General features: G+C 39.2%; 1 protein-coding gene across 1 annotated transcript; it reads right to left on the minus strand.

The window, feature by feature from the left end:
- Positions 1–7,463: 7,463 nt before the first annotated feature.
- LOC140305022 (beta-1,3-galactosyltransferase 5-like) lies at positions 7,464–10,024 on the minus strand. Its single transcript, XM_072383803.1, has 2 exons — positions 9,889–10,024; positions 7,464–9,030 (listed from the first exon to the last, which is right to left on the minus strand). Exon 2 carries the CDS (start codon positions 9,023–9,025, stop codon positions 8,000–8,002), a length of 1,026 nt encoding a protein of 341 aa, XP_072239904.1. The 5' UTR covers positions 9,026–9,030; positions 9,889–10,024; the 3' UTR covers positions 7,464–7,999.
- Positions 10,025–15,250: the final 5,226 nt, after the last annotated feature.

The following is a 15,250-nucleotide window of genomic DNA, read 5'->3' on the forward strand; positions in this document are numbered from 1 at the left end:
CTAAGATGCTGGCCGTCAACTCAGTAAGTCAACCCAGAGCTTATGACTCTGCTGCAGGTGGCATTAGACAGTCAGATCTATTTCACTGCCATTCCATTAAAACAAGAGATGATCTGACTGATTTCTGATCGTTAATTTTATTAAGTGAATGTACAGGAAGTGTATTCTTAAAGTCTGTGAAAAAGTTTTATCCTGACAGATGCAACAACGTCTGTTTTAAACGTCTCTGCACCAAAACAAATAAATAAACAAGCAATAGCCATTAAAAAAAATCAGGGGACTTAATAGTAAATGTTTTAATTAATTTTCTGTCATGAAGGCTCAAATATGAAGAACAAAAACGTTTTTAGTTGTCTGGTGATTTTAATTAATTAATTCAGATTTCTTTTTAAACACTTCATACAATATGAAAATACAGACATCATTGAAATTTTGCTAATGTGATAGACTACACACTTATATATTATATCAAAAAATGACAGAAAATCTTCTATATTTCAGTGATGGCTCTGATAAGAGTAATCAGTGTTACTTTCAAATTTTGCAAGATTTGCTTTGCTTTGCCAAGGGAAGCTTTATAAATGTAAAGCTCTCCTTGACGCCCATCAACTGCTTATTTATTCATTTATTTTTGTTACAATATTTAACATGTAATAGTGCCGAACTGGACCGGGGAACAAGGAAAGAGGAAGAGCAAAGAAGAAGAAACAGAACAAAAATAGAAAGAAAAACCAGACAACCAGCTGCTACTCCTGTAAAAACAAAACAGAAGGGAATCCAGCCTTAGCACCACCGGGAGCACCTGAAAGTGTGAAAAAAACAAACACAAAAACAAGCACAAGTAGCGGCAATCGCCTACAACACAACTGTGGATAGATGACCTGAAACCACAGGATCACACATCAACTGCTTAGCGAGCCTTCTACTGGGCTAATGAATGCATGTGTGTGTGTGTGCATAAACATGCATTACAGATGGCACAGGTCTGACATGATAACAGTGCTTAGTTATGAGTGTATAAATGTACAGAGCCACAATCCCCTCCCCCACCCAGAAGACCGCAGAGGAAGCCCCCGGAAAGAGCCCCCATAAGCATAGGGTAGAGGCCCCCGGGAACCAGGGGCAACAGCCCACCAACCCCACCAGGCCCCAGCCACTCAGACCCGTGCCCCAGGAGCCCGAGTGCCCCAAGGGAGTCAAGATGTGCCCACAGGTGGGTGAAGCTGGGAGAGGCAACACTCCCCCCATCGGGAACAGCACAAGCAGGCCAGAGGACAGCAAGTCTCAGACCCTGGCCCAGTCATCACCAAACACACGAGCACATCACATACATCCGCACGTCCCCCCTCCCTTAACTCCGCTGGGGTGTGGCGCTGCGGGCACACCAGGGGGCCAGCAGCCCCCCAGCCACCACAGGCCCTGAACCAGCAGAACTGGACTTTTTTTTCATTTTCTAAGACAATTGATTAGTCAGGCAGCAGTGCTTTTATACGTGCTGATCTCTTATCTTGAAACCAACCATGGTTACCATCACTGGCCAAATCAAAGTAAATTTATGTAGGCCTAGAGTCATTTATTTTCTAGTGACAGTTAGATACTATATTAGGAATATGCTATGGAATAGACATGTTGGCAAATCAGGCCATGATATAGAAACATATGTGACCCATTGCGATTCATCAACTGAATGCATGGTTCCCATGGTAACAAAACTGTTTTAAGAGCTAAACATAGATCTCCATATGCAAACTCATAGCATGTTCTGGAGCAGGTTAAGAGTTCAGCCTGAAAGATCTTTCAGCTCAACAGAGCTCAGTAAGCCTCTAATTTCACCTTGTAGTACACCCCTAAGGCCCCAGGTTTGTGAGCAAAACTGTGTAATATCTGTGTATGTCTTCTGCTTTAAAATGCTTCAGAGCAAGTGTGAAAATTAACCTGAGTGACTTTGGCCAGTCCTTGAAATTAAGTTTAATCCATGGTTTTTAATGTGAGACATGGTTATAATCAAGGTAAAGGTAAAGGAATAACTGAGAGAAACTTCTGAAATGTCACACAATGGAACAAGAATATATTGTATGCGTGTGTGTCTTCTCTCTCATTTTAAAATCCATTTCTATTTGCAAAAGAAGTTGCCAGTTTAAAAACAACACAGTATGTTTGTCTTTCTATTTGTATGTTGAACTTTGTCTCATTAACTTCAGCTGCCGACAAACTTAAAGAGGTGTCTTAATGTTAGGGTAGAGAAAAGAAAATGAATAACATCCCATCCCTAACAAGCCACACACACAAAGAGTTACCGTGGAATGGATCAACTCAATCCCAGCTAAAAGCATCAAAGGAAGGGGACAAGATGAGTAATTTCCTCTGTTGTGTGTACAAATGAGAAAGTCTGTCTCATCTCTGTGAGGGCTCTGTGAGAGACAATTAACGGGCCAAAAAAACATGCACGCTCAGCAGATCCACATCCATACAAGCAGCCTAATGGGCAGGAATTACATACTTTTGTACTTTTGTACCAGAACAAGACACAAAACTCTAAAATATCCATGAAATACACACTAGACTATAATGTGTCGTTGAGAGGACTAAAACAAAATATTTAAAGTAACACTAGAGAAGTTTGTGAACCCTAAAGCTATGTGCTTCTGACTTGTTTTGAAGCACGTTGAGCTTTTTTATGCTTATTACCTAAAACTGTCCAGAGAAAGTGCAGTTCACAACTTCCAGCCCCATACCACAACGTTTTGCTTTGCAGTCGCTAATTTGTTGTGAGCTTTCGATGGCGTCCTTGAGCCTAGTCAAAAAATTCATGTGTATGGTTGTATTTTTGCTGACCTCACATAGAGATTGTCAAGGGAGCCAAAGAGAAAAATAAACTGGCCAAGTAGGAAGTATTAATTTCTGTAATTATCCTCACAAACAGCTCCCCTTCATTTTGTTATTAACCTTTATTAACTGATGCAACTCGCACACTAGAATCTTTAGAAACCTTAGAGTAGACTAGATGGTAATGTTTGTGAAGTCCGGACTCACACTGAAAGGGAACATTACCCTGTTTTGTTTTTTTAAAGGCATTTCTCAACCAGGTCACAGTAGGCTACTATAATTCCTGCACGTATCCCCACCGTTAGCAGAGAAAAATCAATCTGTGTTTGCGGTGGCCCATTTTCCTGTGTAGCCTCATTAGTTGTGCCATATCTGACCCTGGTGATTAACTGAATTTTTGTGATTGATGTGTAAAGAGAAAACCATGAAGAGCGTTTGCTCTTGTCACAGAGGATTTTTCTCCAGCAGCTTTGACACGTTTTGCACCCCCCAATTCCAAAACAGTGGGAACGCTGTGTGAAACAGAAAATAAAATCTTAATGCAATGATTTGCAAATCTCACCAACCAATATTTTGCGAACAGAACACAGAAAACATGTGTTGAAAGTGAGGCTTTTTAACTATTTCACGAAAACTATTAGTTCACCTTGAATTTGAGGGCAGCATCATGTCTCAAAAAAGTTGGGATGGGGGCAACATAAGCCTGAAAAAGTAAGTGGTACCTAAAATAAAAAGCTGGAGGGACATATTGCATCTAATTAATTTAATTGGCAATAGGTCAGTAATATGATTGGTATAAAAGGAGGAACATGGAGAGGTAGAGTCTCTCAGAAAAAAGATGGGCAAAGGTTCAGCAATCTGCCACAAAACTGTGTCTACAAATTCTGGAGTAATTATCAGAATAAAGTTCCTCTACATAAAATTTTATATTTTATATTATATATTTTTATCATTTATATTAGTCCATCATCTATAGTGCACAGTATCATCAAAAGATTTAAAGAAGATTTAGAGAATCTGTGATATCTGTGTGTGCATGGGGCATGGACGAAAGTCAACACTAGACGTCCATGATCTTTGGCCACCAGGTGGCACAGGCCTGGTTCTATCATGGAAATTACTGCATGGACTCAGGAACACTTCAAGAACCCCTTTCCTCTTGTTTTCCCAGCTCACTATGCCATTTTTAAAAAAAATTGACTGGGGTAAAGTGTAAAACTATTCTGGGGTCAGAATAATCAAAATTCTTTTTGGAAATTATGGACCGCATCCTCTGGACTAAAGAGGTGAGGGGCCATCCAGCTCATTATCAGCTCTCAATTCAAAAGCCTGCATCTCTGATGGTGAGGGTGCATTAGTACCCATTTACACTGGCACCTTGAACAACTGGAAGAACACCATCAAGCTTGAGACGTATATACAGGTTTTACAGCAACCAACATATGTTCCCATCCAGATGATGACTTATTCAGGGAAGGTCTTGCATATTTCCCCAAGACCACATACTGCATCAATTACAATGGCATGACTAATCCAGGTGCATGCAGGTGCTGGACTGACCTGCCTGCAGTCCAAACCTTTCACCTACTGAAAACATATAATGCTTTGGGAAACACAAAATACGACAAAAAAAGACCAAAGAGTGTTGGGCAGCTAGAATTCAATATCAGAAAAGAATGGACTGCTTTCAAAAGAAGAGGCAATCCTGTCCCGACATACTTTATGCTGCCATCAAATTCAAGATGAGCTAATATTTGTCAGGAAGTAATAAAATGTCTTACTTTCAACATCTGATATGTTTCCATTGTGAATAAAATATTGGTTAATGAAATTTGAAAATAATTTGCATTCTGTTTCATTGTGTCCCAACTTTTTTGGAATCGGTGCAGTACACATTGTCTGAGCTGAAGTAGTAAAAAATGTAATTTGCCCAACATGTGTCTGTGTCAGTATAATGATTATTATATCCCTGAGAATTTCAGTCAGCCTGGGTCCAGGAGTTGGGTTTTATCAGATGTTGTCCTGACCCCTTCTGGCCTGATGACAAACTACAACAGTACAGATGAAGACTTCCTTACAGTGGTGCACTTGTAGATAGACATCAAACTACAATAAAAAGCTTACTTTTTGTCAAGAAAATTCTCTCTTAATGAGGGTTGCTCAGGTTTGCTGGAGAGAATGAACACAAAACATTTATTCTTGCAGCAAGGAGACAAGTCTGCACAACATATCACAAAGCAGGCCCACAGCTGTCAGAGTTAAAAAATAATTATACTATCGTTATTTATGTCTAATCACTGGCCACACAAGGTTATGAGAAATTCAGTAAAGCAAGGTTCAGACAGAGGCTGAAATAAAATAGATAGGAGGCCTTCTCCAGTACAAAGTGTCCCTTGACCCTGCAACATAAAACATCCACACATGGTACTTGCTTTTCTCATAAAATTTTCCTGCTGTTTATACTAGAAGAGGGTGTAAATCGCAATTCACAGTAGATTCATAAATACATGTTTTTCTTTTTTACAATCTTTGCATAACTTTGTACAACTTCTACATCGTTGTTTAACACTTCAGGGAGATTTGAGTGAATTGGGAATTCACTCGGGGGTCATGCAAAGCACTGTTTTATACTTTAAACGTCATCTGCATCCTTGTCTCCATGATCCTCGTGTAGTTCATCGTCACTCTCTACCTGTTGATACATTGTGCGGGCAAGTGTGGTCTTAATCTGTCTTTGGAACAGTCCTCTCAGGCATGGGATACAACAACAACCACAGGGGACTAGTATGGCTGCTACAACAGAAAGAGAAAGCAGTACTGAAGCAACTAGTTCGCTCCACCGGCCAAACCACTTTCTCTGCCAGCAACATGCCCAAAGCCATTCTATTTTGCCATGCCATTAGGGAAGTTGGACCTAATTGTTCAGCAATGCCTCTAACAGTATCTCTAATGTAGTGTCACACAGCGCTGTTGGTTGTAATAGATGTAATTTATCCAATCAACATTATTATTTATTGTTGCCCACCAGAAAAGTAAAGATTCAAACCCTGAAGCAACTTGATTTCTAGTTTTAAACTCATCTGGAACTCCTCTCGGAACCCCTATGCTATCCACGTACACCCTGTTGTCGAATGAACCCCCATGCAAAGTTGAACGCTTGAGACGTTGCAGCTTCTCTGGAGAGAATTTGTGACCCATGGCCTTAAAGTTCCTCACAGGGAATAGATGGAAAGGCATTAGGTTTGTGCACAGCTGCCCTGCCAGTTAGGTGGAAGGGCGGGCCTCAGTTTCATATCCCCACACAGCCACCAGAGGTCTGCTCTCATGGAAGTCTGGTTCCAAAACCAAGATGCCTGAGATCCTGAGTGACACTGATGGATTCTTGACAATAATCTGATATGATTGTGCCCACCTTCTTACCTGTACCCCTGTGGATGAAACATGTATATTTACCCTTATAAGCCAACGCTGAGGGCGCTACATCTATTTTCTTAACAGCGGGGAACAACAAAGAAAGAATTTTACATTGCTTTGTCTTAGGTACAAACGATTCATTATACAATTGTAATGCACATTGTAAAGCAGTTGGGTCAGAGTGATTGCTTAAACCTGTTTCATGTGAGCCAACCATGTAAAGACCTGTGTCACTAGACCTCGGTGTCTTTAGGTAATTAAAAGAGGATTGCATCCGTTCAGTTTACAACTTGGTTTAAATTGTCCTTTAATTATGGATAGAAGGTCAATAAGGGTGTCAGTGCCTGCTGATGCCCTCAGGGGTTTATAATTCCAAGGATATGGACCACTATTACAAAATTATTATCATTACAAAATTCCAACTGCCACACCGGCAATCCCTCAGAAATCTTGTACCAACATATGTTTCACATATGTACTTCTCAGACTACACGTGGTCTTTTTGGTTACAACCATATGTGATAACAAAGCATAAGTCAACCTCGGCCACTCCACCTCTTCCTGTAAAAAATGTAGGTTCACAAGTTATCTATTAGACCCAAGGGACCTCCTATCTCTAAGGTAGCCACTGTTTATTATATATGTACTATTTAATCCTCACCCCATCTGTATTTATATCACCTAACTTATCATATGCCTATTTCCTTTATTGTAAATCATGTGAACCTGTGAATAGTCTATCTATCTGTATAATATGTTTTCAACACCTCAATCAATCATTGTGAATATTTCACTTTTATCATCCTTGCTGCTTTTAGTTTGTGCAGCACTTTGGTCAACCCTGGTTGTTTGAAATGTTCTGTCCATTTAAATAAAGTTTGAGTTGAATTGAGTGAAGAGGTTGGTGCACTAAGGAAGAAAAATGAATAGCGACACCCAGCTGGGGACTAAAATCCTGTTGGGAACAGGCCGATACTCTATACATTTATCATAAAAGGGAGGTAAGACCTACCATTGTAGGTTAATATCCCCACTAAAGGGAGGGAATCAAAAATGCAAGACCGATGATTTTTAAAGGCTGATGAATTTAATCAGAAAAGATGGGAAAATTAATAAATAACAACAACAACATGAAACCTCGTTTTGTATCAAGGACCAAGACTGCCATAATCAAAAATTAATAAATAAATCATTAAGAACATGTGTTTTTCCATGTATTAATCACATTTTTTACTTAATACTTTTCCCCCATATTTATTTCTATTTCCAATTTTTTTTATATTCACATTCCACGTTGAATAAGATAAGCGGTACACACACACCAACCACCTTGTCTGTTGAAAACCAACTCTCGCGTGTGTGAAACTTAGTTTGCAGCCATGACGGAACATAAGAAAAAACATCCGACGTTGCAGACACATTAAATTCTCAAGGCATTGAAGACATAGGCCCAATAGCTAATGTAAATCCAGTTAAACTGACACTGTGTCAACAGGTAACTACTGAGTTGATATGTGCATGATTTAATATGATGTAGGTCTATTTTCCCAGCAGCATTTTAGGTTGGATGCAAAATAAAAAAAATAAATATTACTGTCAATTATTATACTGTACCTGTTCACACTTTGGTGAGTGAGTTTCATTTTTAACAGAAAAATAAAAGAGAACTTTTCTGTAGGGGGATTAATAAAGTAACATCTTTCTCCTTTCATGATCTAAATATAGACAAAAGGCTCACCATATGATAAAAATGTTCTTGTTAATCTGACGGGCAATGAGCTCCTCGTCTGATCCTCAGCCAGTACAGTTGCATATGGGAAATCTCTGTCGTCATCGCGGCAATGACTTTTGAGAGATTGCAGTCGCTTAGTGGATGTTGAGGCTTTACAAGAAACATAGTTTCTTCAGGAGCCTGAGTTGGAGAAATCCCTAACCGTTTTAGGCACATGCCCAGGTAGGCGTCTTCAATGAAGATTGGTTTGATCTGAGGTGACACATCCAAGATTTTCCTAGGGAGGTCCAGAGACATGGCATAGGCCATGCCCAAGGGATATGGAGGATACTCTGACTCAGGAATCACGTGTCTCGGCATGTAAAACTTGTTAAAGGGGTTTCTTATGACCGGGCTGTGCCACCATACCAAACCCGTCATGTAGTTTTGTTTAGCTGTGTTGGGATCCAATAACAATTTAACTAAATTCTGGACATTAAATAACACATCTGAATCAACCTTTATGACAAAGGACGCCTTGGCACAGTGCTGAACCAGCCACTCCAGCATGACCATGGTTTTGATGGTCAAATTGTGATAGCTGTCTTGGAAATTGCTCTGAATGAGGTCATGATGCTGCTCATTCTCCTGTTCGAGTTTCTCCTGCTGCTGCTCAGCATTGTGTCCTCCTGGTAAACCAATTATGAAGAGAGTTTCAACGAGCTGATCAAGAACCACTTTCTCCTTTCCCCATGTATTCCGAATGGCATTCCGGGTAGCCTCTTCACTGGGTGCAACAGGAACAATAACGATCAGGAAAGGAGTTGTGGTCTTGCATGTTGGAGTTTCATCCATGATGAATTTGTAATTCCGTGGATAGGCCACATGATAAGGTCCTGGATCCTCCCACTGTGGTACTGCTGATGAGGAAACTAATGATTTTGATGTTGGGAATGTTCTGGCTAGCAGAGCAGTCCAGTGCTCTGATCTTTCAGTACTTAGATAGATAATGACGACGGACACCGCTGTCAAACTGCAGATAAAGATGCGTTTCAGATGTCGTCTGTTCTCCATTAAAACTATACTGAAAGAAAAGACTCATGTTAGCACAAATGAAAAACTTTCTGAGGACTACAGTAACTATAAGTGCTCAATAAAGCTTTCAGGATTTCTGACAACCTATGGATTAAATGCTGAGGTTTTAGTACCTCAATTTCACAGGCACAAACACACAATTAAAGAAGTTATTAAACGCCATATCCTTTTAGATAATGAATGAGCTCAAAGTTTGAATTGAGAGAAGTGGGCCTTTTCTCCAGTGTCATTAATATATCGATTACAGCATATGCATTTGGAAGCTGTTGGTATGAACCCACAACATGCAGTTAAAGGAGTTCCAAGCAGAGATTAAACAGTTCATTCTTACGCTGCTAAAAGAAATTCATTAATTAAAAAAAAAAAAAAAAACACAAATGGCAGGAGCATTAGAAGAGGCCAATTTTTCTTTTTGTGAGAGCTACTACCTACAATTTGAGCGGCTGTCAACACTCACGTTTCTTCTCGCAAACAACAACAGGAAGTTTGATCATGTCTTGAGCCACGAACTTTCAGCAGTTGAAGTTTCAGGAAAAGAATAACGGCTGACAAATTAAAAGAGCAGCAAGTAAAAGAAAACGTTCATTTCATTTGAGAATAACAAAACACGGCAGGGGAAATTTAAATAAAACTACTCTGAAAGTTTGAAAACTACATCATTTGAGCTTCAGAACAAGTTTGATCAACACCTTCGTCTTTGTAACTTCTCCCAAAATTCCCTCCACCTGCAGCGGATTTTTGAGCTTGATTTTTCAACATTTGTTTCCCAAATGTACCTTGGGATCATCTTCCAACATCTTCACTAAACGGTTCAAATCTGTTGAAAACTCTGGTAGCAATACATACATGTAGAGTGGAGCAAAACCATGACGTGTCTGTGCTGGTCACAGCTGTCGCTTTTCATTGCTCAAATTTCATTCACTACACACTTTATCCTGCACCTCACAGCCCGAGGGACAGTGACAGCAGTATACTGCAGAAAAAGCAGAACACTCCGACTTTAACAAAGACATTAACAGGAAGCACAACCTGTTCCGCCACAAATGACACTCAGTTCCAACATCCTGCTTCACCGAAAAACAGCTATGAAGTCCACACCCACAAAGGGAGGTAGGTAAAGTAAAAATGTCAGACACCCCTGTACAGTGGACTGGACCATTTCATTGTCTGCCTGCCTGTGACTGGCTTACCTCCACGTCGGCGGGTGCATGAAAAACAATTTGAGTGCTGTTTTCCAAGTAGCTGTAGATTAATGTAAGTAGCTCTCTAACTAGTTTTTAGAGCTAGAGTTTCAGAATTATATTGTGTCAGGTGACTTCAGAAAAATGCTAACGTGCTTCTATGACTGTCCTTCTAAACGTAAAATGTCATCATGTGAATGTTAACTCTGTGCCCTGTGTACGTCTCTCTCGTAACCTGCAGGCGTGCACTGTGGTCAAGTTGTAAACGATGCCTAAAGTGTGCTGCGCTGCCAGGTTTGATAGTTGCCCCCTTTTCCAAACCACATTCATTTGAACTGACAGGAGAAATATAATATGAATGTTTGCATGTTTGTAGTGTTTTTTGTGTATTAGCGTAGCACATCATATTAATGTTAAACTATTATATAATATTGTTTCATTTTAATAGGCTTTTAAGTGGTGTTTTAGATAGGCTTTTGCCTTTTTGATAGTAGCTTTTAAAATAGGCAACCCCTTGCAGTAGTTTTCCCTCAGGTATGCAAGAGTTTAATCTATTTGGGCTGTTGAACAATTGATTGATTGGTTTATTTTATTTCGAACACAGGAAAAAAAAAGAAATTTAAAAAACGTATATATATATATAAATAAATGTCAAATGCATTCAATTTCATGTTCGAAAAGGAGAAGGAAGAAGTAAAAAAAACGTATTAAATCCTACCCCTAGTCTATATACATATATACTTCATGGTCTCGCGCCAAAGTACATCTCTGACATGTTAGAGCCATAACAACCAACTCTGACAATGTTTAAATCTAGGCTGAAAACAGTTCAATTTCGCTGTGCATATGACATCTTCGTATCATCTTCGCTTTTGATTTAATAAATCAATTTTTTTTATGTTTCTGGAATGATTTTATTTGCCTTCTTGTGATTTTCTGTAGCTGTAAAGCACTTTGAAATGCTTTGTGTACGAATTGTGCTCTACAAATAAACTTGCCATACCATAATAATAAAGAAAATACAGAAGGCAAGAGGCTAATCATTTACGGAAGTTGGTCTTTGTGCGAATGCAGGCTGTGTTTCGCCTCAGTTAAAAACAATTAAAAACCCATCAAAGTTCTGGCTTTTATTACAGCGTTTGATTAATGGAAGCTGAGCAGTAACAAACATACCGAGTCCTTGAAACAGCAGCGGATCACACGTGGATCACAACGCCACCACATACCTTGCTTCTTTTGCAGGTTTTTTAAAAATACCCGGACTTTATGTTGTCCTTTCTGCAAGACAGGTAAACTCCCGGGAGACCAGGGGGTCGTGTTAGCGAAGAAGTGAGCCAAAGAAAACCCACCTTAAGCAACGCGAGCTGCCATTGAAAGCTGCGCCTGGAAAGTAACACCACCCACATATTTCACAACAAACTCCTTCCTTCACTTCCTCGTTGTCTTGCTCATCACGTAGTGGCGCTAAACCAAATTCTTTACCGGCGAGTTAAGTCGACCAAAACATTCAATCTAAAAACAACAATTCTAACAAAATAAATAAAACAAAAAAGAAGTAAATTAATTATTTAAGAGAAGTTTTTTCCAACCACTTCTCAAGACGCTTTGTGCTGAATTATTGCGATGATAAATAACAGCTTTGTATCAGACTGTATTTGTATTTCGATAGACCATCCTGTCATTTGCTGTATTAATTAGTATTTGGATGGTCCGTCGTTCCCTCAAACTTGTTCTTTCTTTTACTTAAAATTTTTTTTTTAAAAGCCTATATTTGCCTACTCTTTTTTCGAATGGTTAATAACGGCCCAGTCAATTAACAAGACCCATGTAAGTTGCTCAAAGTTTATGAAATGATACCTACACCTCAGCCTAAACGAAATAGGAAAATATTCTAAATAGCATGTATACTGATGGGCTTTAGCATTGCAATCTATCCTGCAATAAGCTGTCTCCACCACCAGATGTCACCCTCCGCTCAGAGTTGATAACATGTTTCTATTGAATTCAATAAACTGAAGATTACTCACATATTATTGTGAGTTATTGTGATTAAGCATTCTCACGATGACTTCTATTTATTATTATTATTCCAACATCTTAGTTCCATACATTTTTTGTTGTGTAATTATTCCTGCATACTTTCAGTGATTTCAACAATTTTGGTCTCAAAACGTTCCGCTCGTTCAGGAGATGGGTGCAATGACTTTTGGTATTTCTGACTTTCACACTTTTTAAAATATTGAACTTTTGTTCAAATTTTCCTACCCATCAAATTAATGGGAAATGCTTTAAACTCTTCCTCCTCTTTTCAACCTAACCACTTCTGCATACTTTCAGCTAGAGACACCATTCAAACTTTAAACAGGTCACAAGACATTTAGCTATTACCAAATTGTTCAGCTTTGAAAATATGAGAATTTTTTCCTCCTTTTTGGTTTTTATGAATGAGCAGCCAGCAGACTGAGCACTGACAACTTTCAGCTTTTTCTGATATTCAAACAAATTCCTCCAACTTTCATACAGTTTAACTTACATAAACCAGTTTTACCTTAAAATGTAGGGAAATTTGTCCCCTTTCAGCCAATGTAACTACTAAAGCGCTCACATTTACAGCATTTCAGCTATGAGCCTTGAATGGAGAGAAGCCTTTCAAATTCTCTCACTAACTCCAATGGAAAGTTTGGTATGACACAGCAGACAGCTTCAAGTGTGTTCAACTCGCTGTCATTTAAAAATCCTTCATTCAATTGAAATAAAAACTACATTACTGTGTTCCTCTAACCCTTCTGGTGCTTGTTTACTGGGCTTCACTTGTCATCTGCTGCATTCCTTCAGACAGGAAATCTGGTCAGACAGATTCTTGGGACCAGCTTCCCAGCTTTGTTACAGGTTACTCCCTCTGTCACGTTCCTTTCTGTGTAGCTTTAAAGCTGCAGTTGGTAACTTGAATAAAAGTAACTTCTTGTGATATTTCCTAAAGCTATCCCTATGCCCTGGCAGTAAGACATGAGATATGACAACAAAAAAGAAGATGACCGGGGAAGACAAAAAAGCGAAAAAGAAAGATTTAACCTTTGGTTGACCTTTCCAGGTCAAAACATATACCCTCTTTTTTATTGTACTCTTTCTGACACTGGAGATTGCTCCATGTTCAAAGGGCACAGTTGTGTCTTTTTTCTCTTTAAGATTTTTTCCCTGGTTGAAATTAACCTTCAAGACTTTAAAGGAGCTGACATATTGAGGGTTTGCCTTCTCATTTTCACTTGTAAGTACCTAAATGCTACAAAATGCTGTAGCCAGGCTGATTTTAGCAATGTTCCAGGTGAAGGTTGAAGTTTATAAATTTGGCAGACGCTTTTATCCAAAGTGACTTATACTCATCTTACACTCACATCCCAGGGAGGCAGGTAGCGTAATGGGGGTCTTGCCTAAGGACCTCTACTGGAAGTAGGACCTTTCATGCACGGAGGTGGTCAGGATTTGAACTCTGGTCACCAACATGAAGGGTAGTAGTCTTACCACTACACTATCCAGAAGTTAACCTCATCACAGCTCCATGCTTTGTACCATGGGTTGCCTTCCTGAGGCTGTGGACAAAAGGTTTCCTGCAGAAATGCCTTTAATTACTGTCCAAACAAACTCAAATCCAGAGGGAAAAGTATGGGAAGAGATCAACATCTGAGCATAACCCCATCGGATTCTGTTATAAGAGAAACCAAAATAGCTCAAGATAAACGGAAAAGGGAGTGTCAAATACAGAACATTTCTCGGAATTTTGCCTTCTTGTTTTGCAATGGCATGAGTAAATCAGTTTTTAAATGCAGAAGTAATGCAGGTTCATGCAAAGTCAAGTGAGCGAAAGTCCCACAACTTTATCATGTCAGACAATGGGTCCATAAAGATCAGGAAACCTTTTAGTGCTTACCAGACATTTTAATCCATCTGTTATTTAGCCTCCCCTCAGTTAACAGTAATGCCACAAAGAGTATAAAACAGGATAATGGCAGGACAGAGCTTCAGATAATACTTCCAAAGTTTTTCGTACAAATATAAATACATACTCTTTACCTAGTGCTGAGCAAGAAAAAAAAAACCCTATCTTGTTGTTCCCACTCATTTCCTTTCTGAGCAACAGGGCAGGAAGAGCAACACAAAAACCTTTTTTTTTTTTTACACTGAATTTTCTTTCAGTGTAATAGGGTTCACTTCACAGGCAGTATGGAAAGGATTAATTAATTCAGTGGCTCAAAACTATTTGGTCTATATGTATACATGAGGATTGCATTGTGACCAGATACATAATTAATATCTGAACATTTTCTACATGGGCCTCTGGGGACCTGAGCGTTCATTGTGAATAACTTTGTAACAATATAACTTACCTCTTCACCTCTTGCTGTCAGTTGGCTAAAGTTGGCAAAGGCAACCACATCTATTTAGCATATCTTATTCCAACTAAACTCAATATGCTTTACATAGAAAGTGTGATTCTGGTTCATATCTCAGCCGGGTGCTTCCTGTGTATATTATCAAGGGAGTGTGGGTTTACACCAGGTACTCCAGCTTCCTAACACCATCCAAAAGCATGCAGGTTAGGGTAATTGGCCATTTTAAATGAACCCAAAGAGTGAGTGTTAGCAGTCATGATTGTCTCACTTGTCTTTGTGTGAAGGTGTACTCCGCCTTTCACCCAGGGGCTGCTGGGATAGATCCAACCCTGAGTTGGATTAAGCGAGTACAGGAATAGATGGATGGATACACAAAGCATGCTTTATTGAAAGAAAAAAAAATCTAAACGTTCTGACCACAACCCTCTCCTGTGCCTGGAAACCTAATAATTTAAATGAACTAATTATTTCAAGAGGGGTGGTCAAACAATCATCCTGAATTTGAGAAAAAAAAATAAATACTGCATAAAGATGGCTTAAGATGTTGACTGCAGTGTTAGGTGAGCTATACTTACCCCAGTATATTTGTATTGATCTCAGACAACCTCTAATCTATTAAAACTTGTACACCAAAT

Source organism: Leuresthes tenuis, unplaced genomic scaffold (assembly GCF_036924035.1).
Source record: "Leuresthes tenuis unplaced genomic scaffold, fLeuTen1.0.hap1 SCAF_4, whole genome shotgun sequence".
In the NCBI taxonomy this organism is placed as follows: domain Eukaryota; kingdom Metazoa; phylum Chordata; class Actinopteri; order Atheriniformes; family Atherinopsidae; genus Leuresthes; species Leuresthes tenuis.

What these genes read in the sequence shown, in the direction of transcription:
- LOC140305022 (XM_072383803.1), bottom strand. Translation starts at nt 9,025, where the DNA reads ATGGAGAACAGACGACATCTGAAACGCATCTTTATCTGCAGTTTGACA.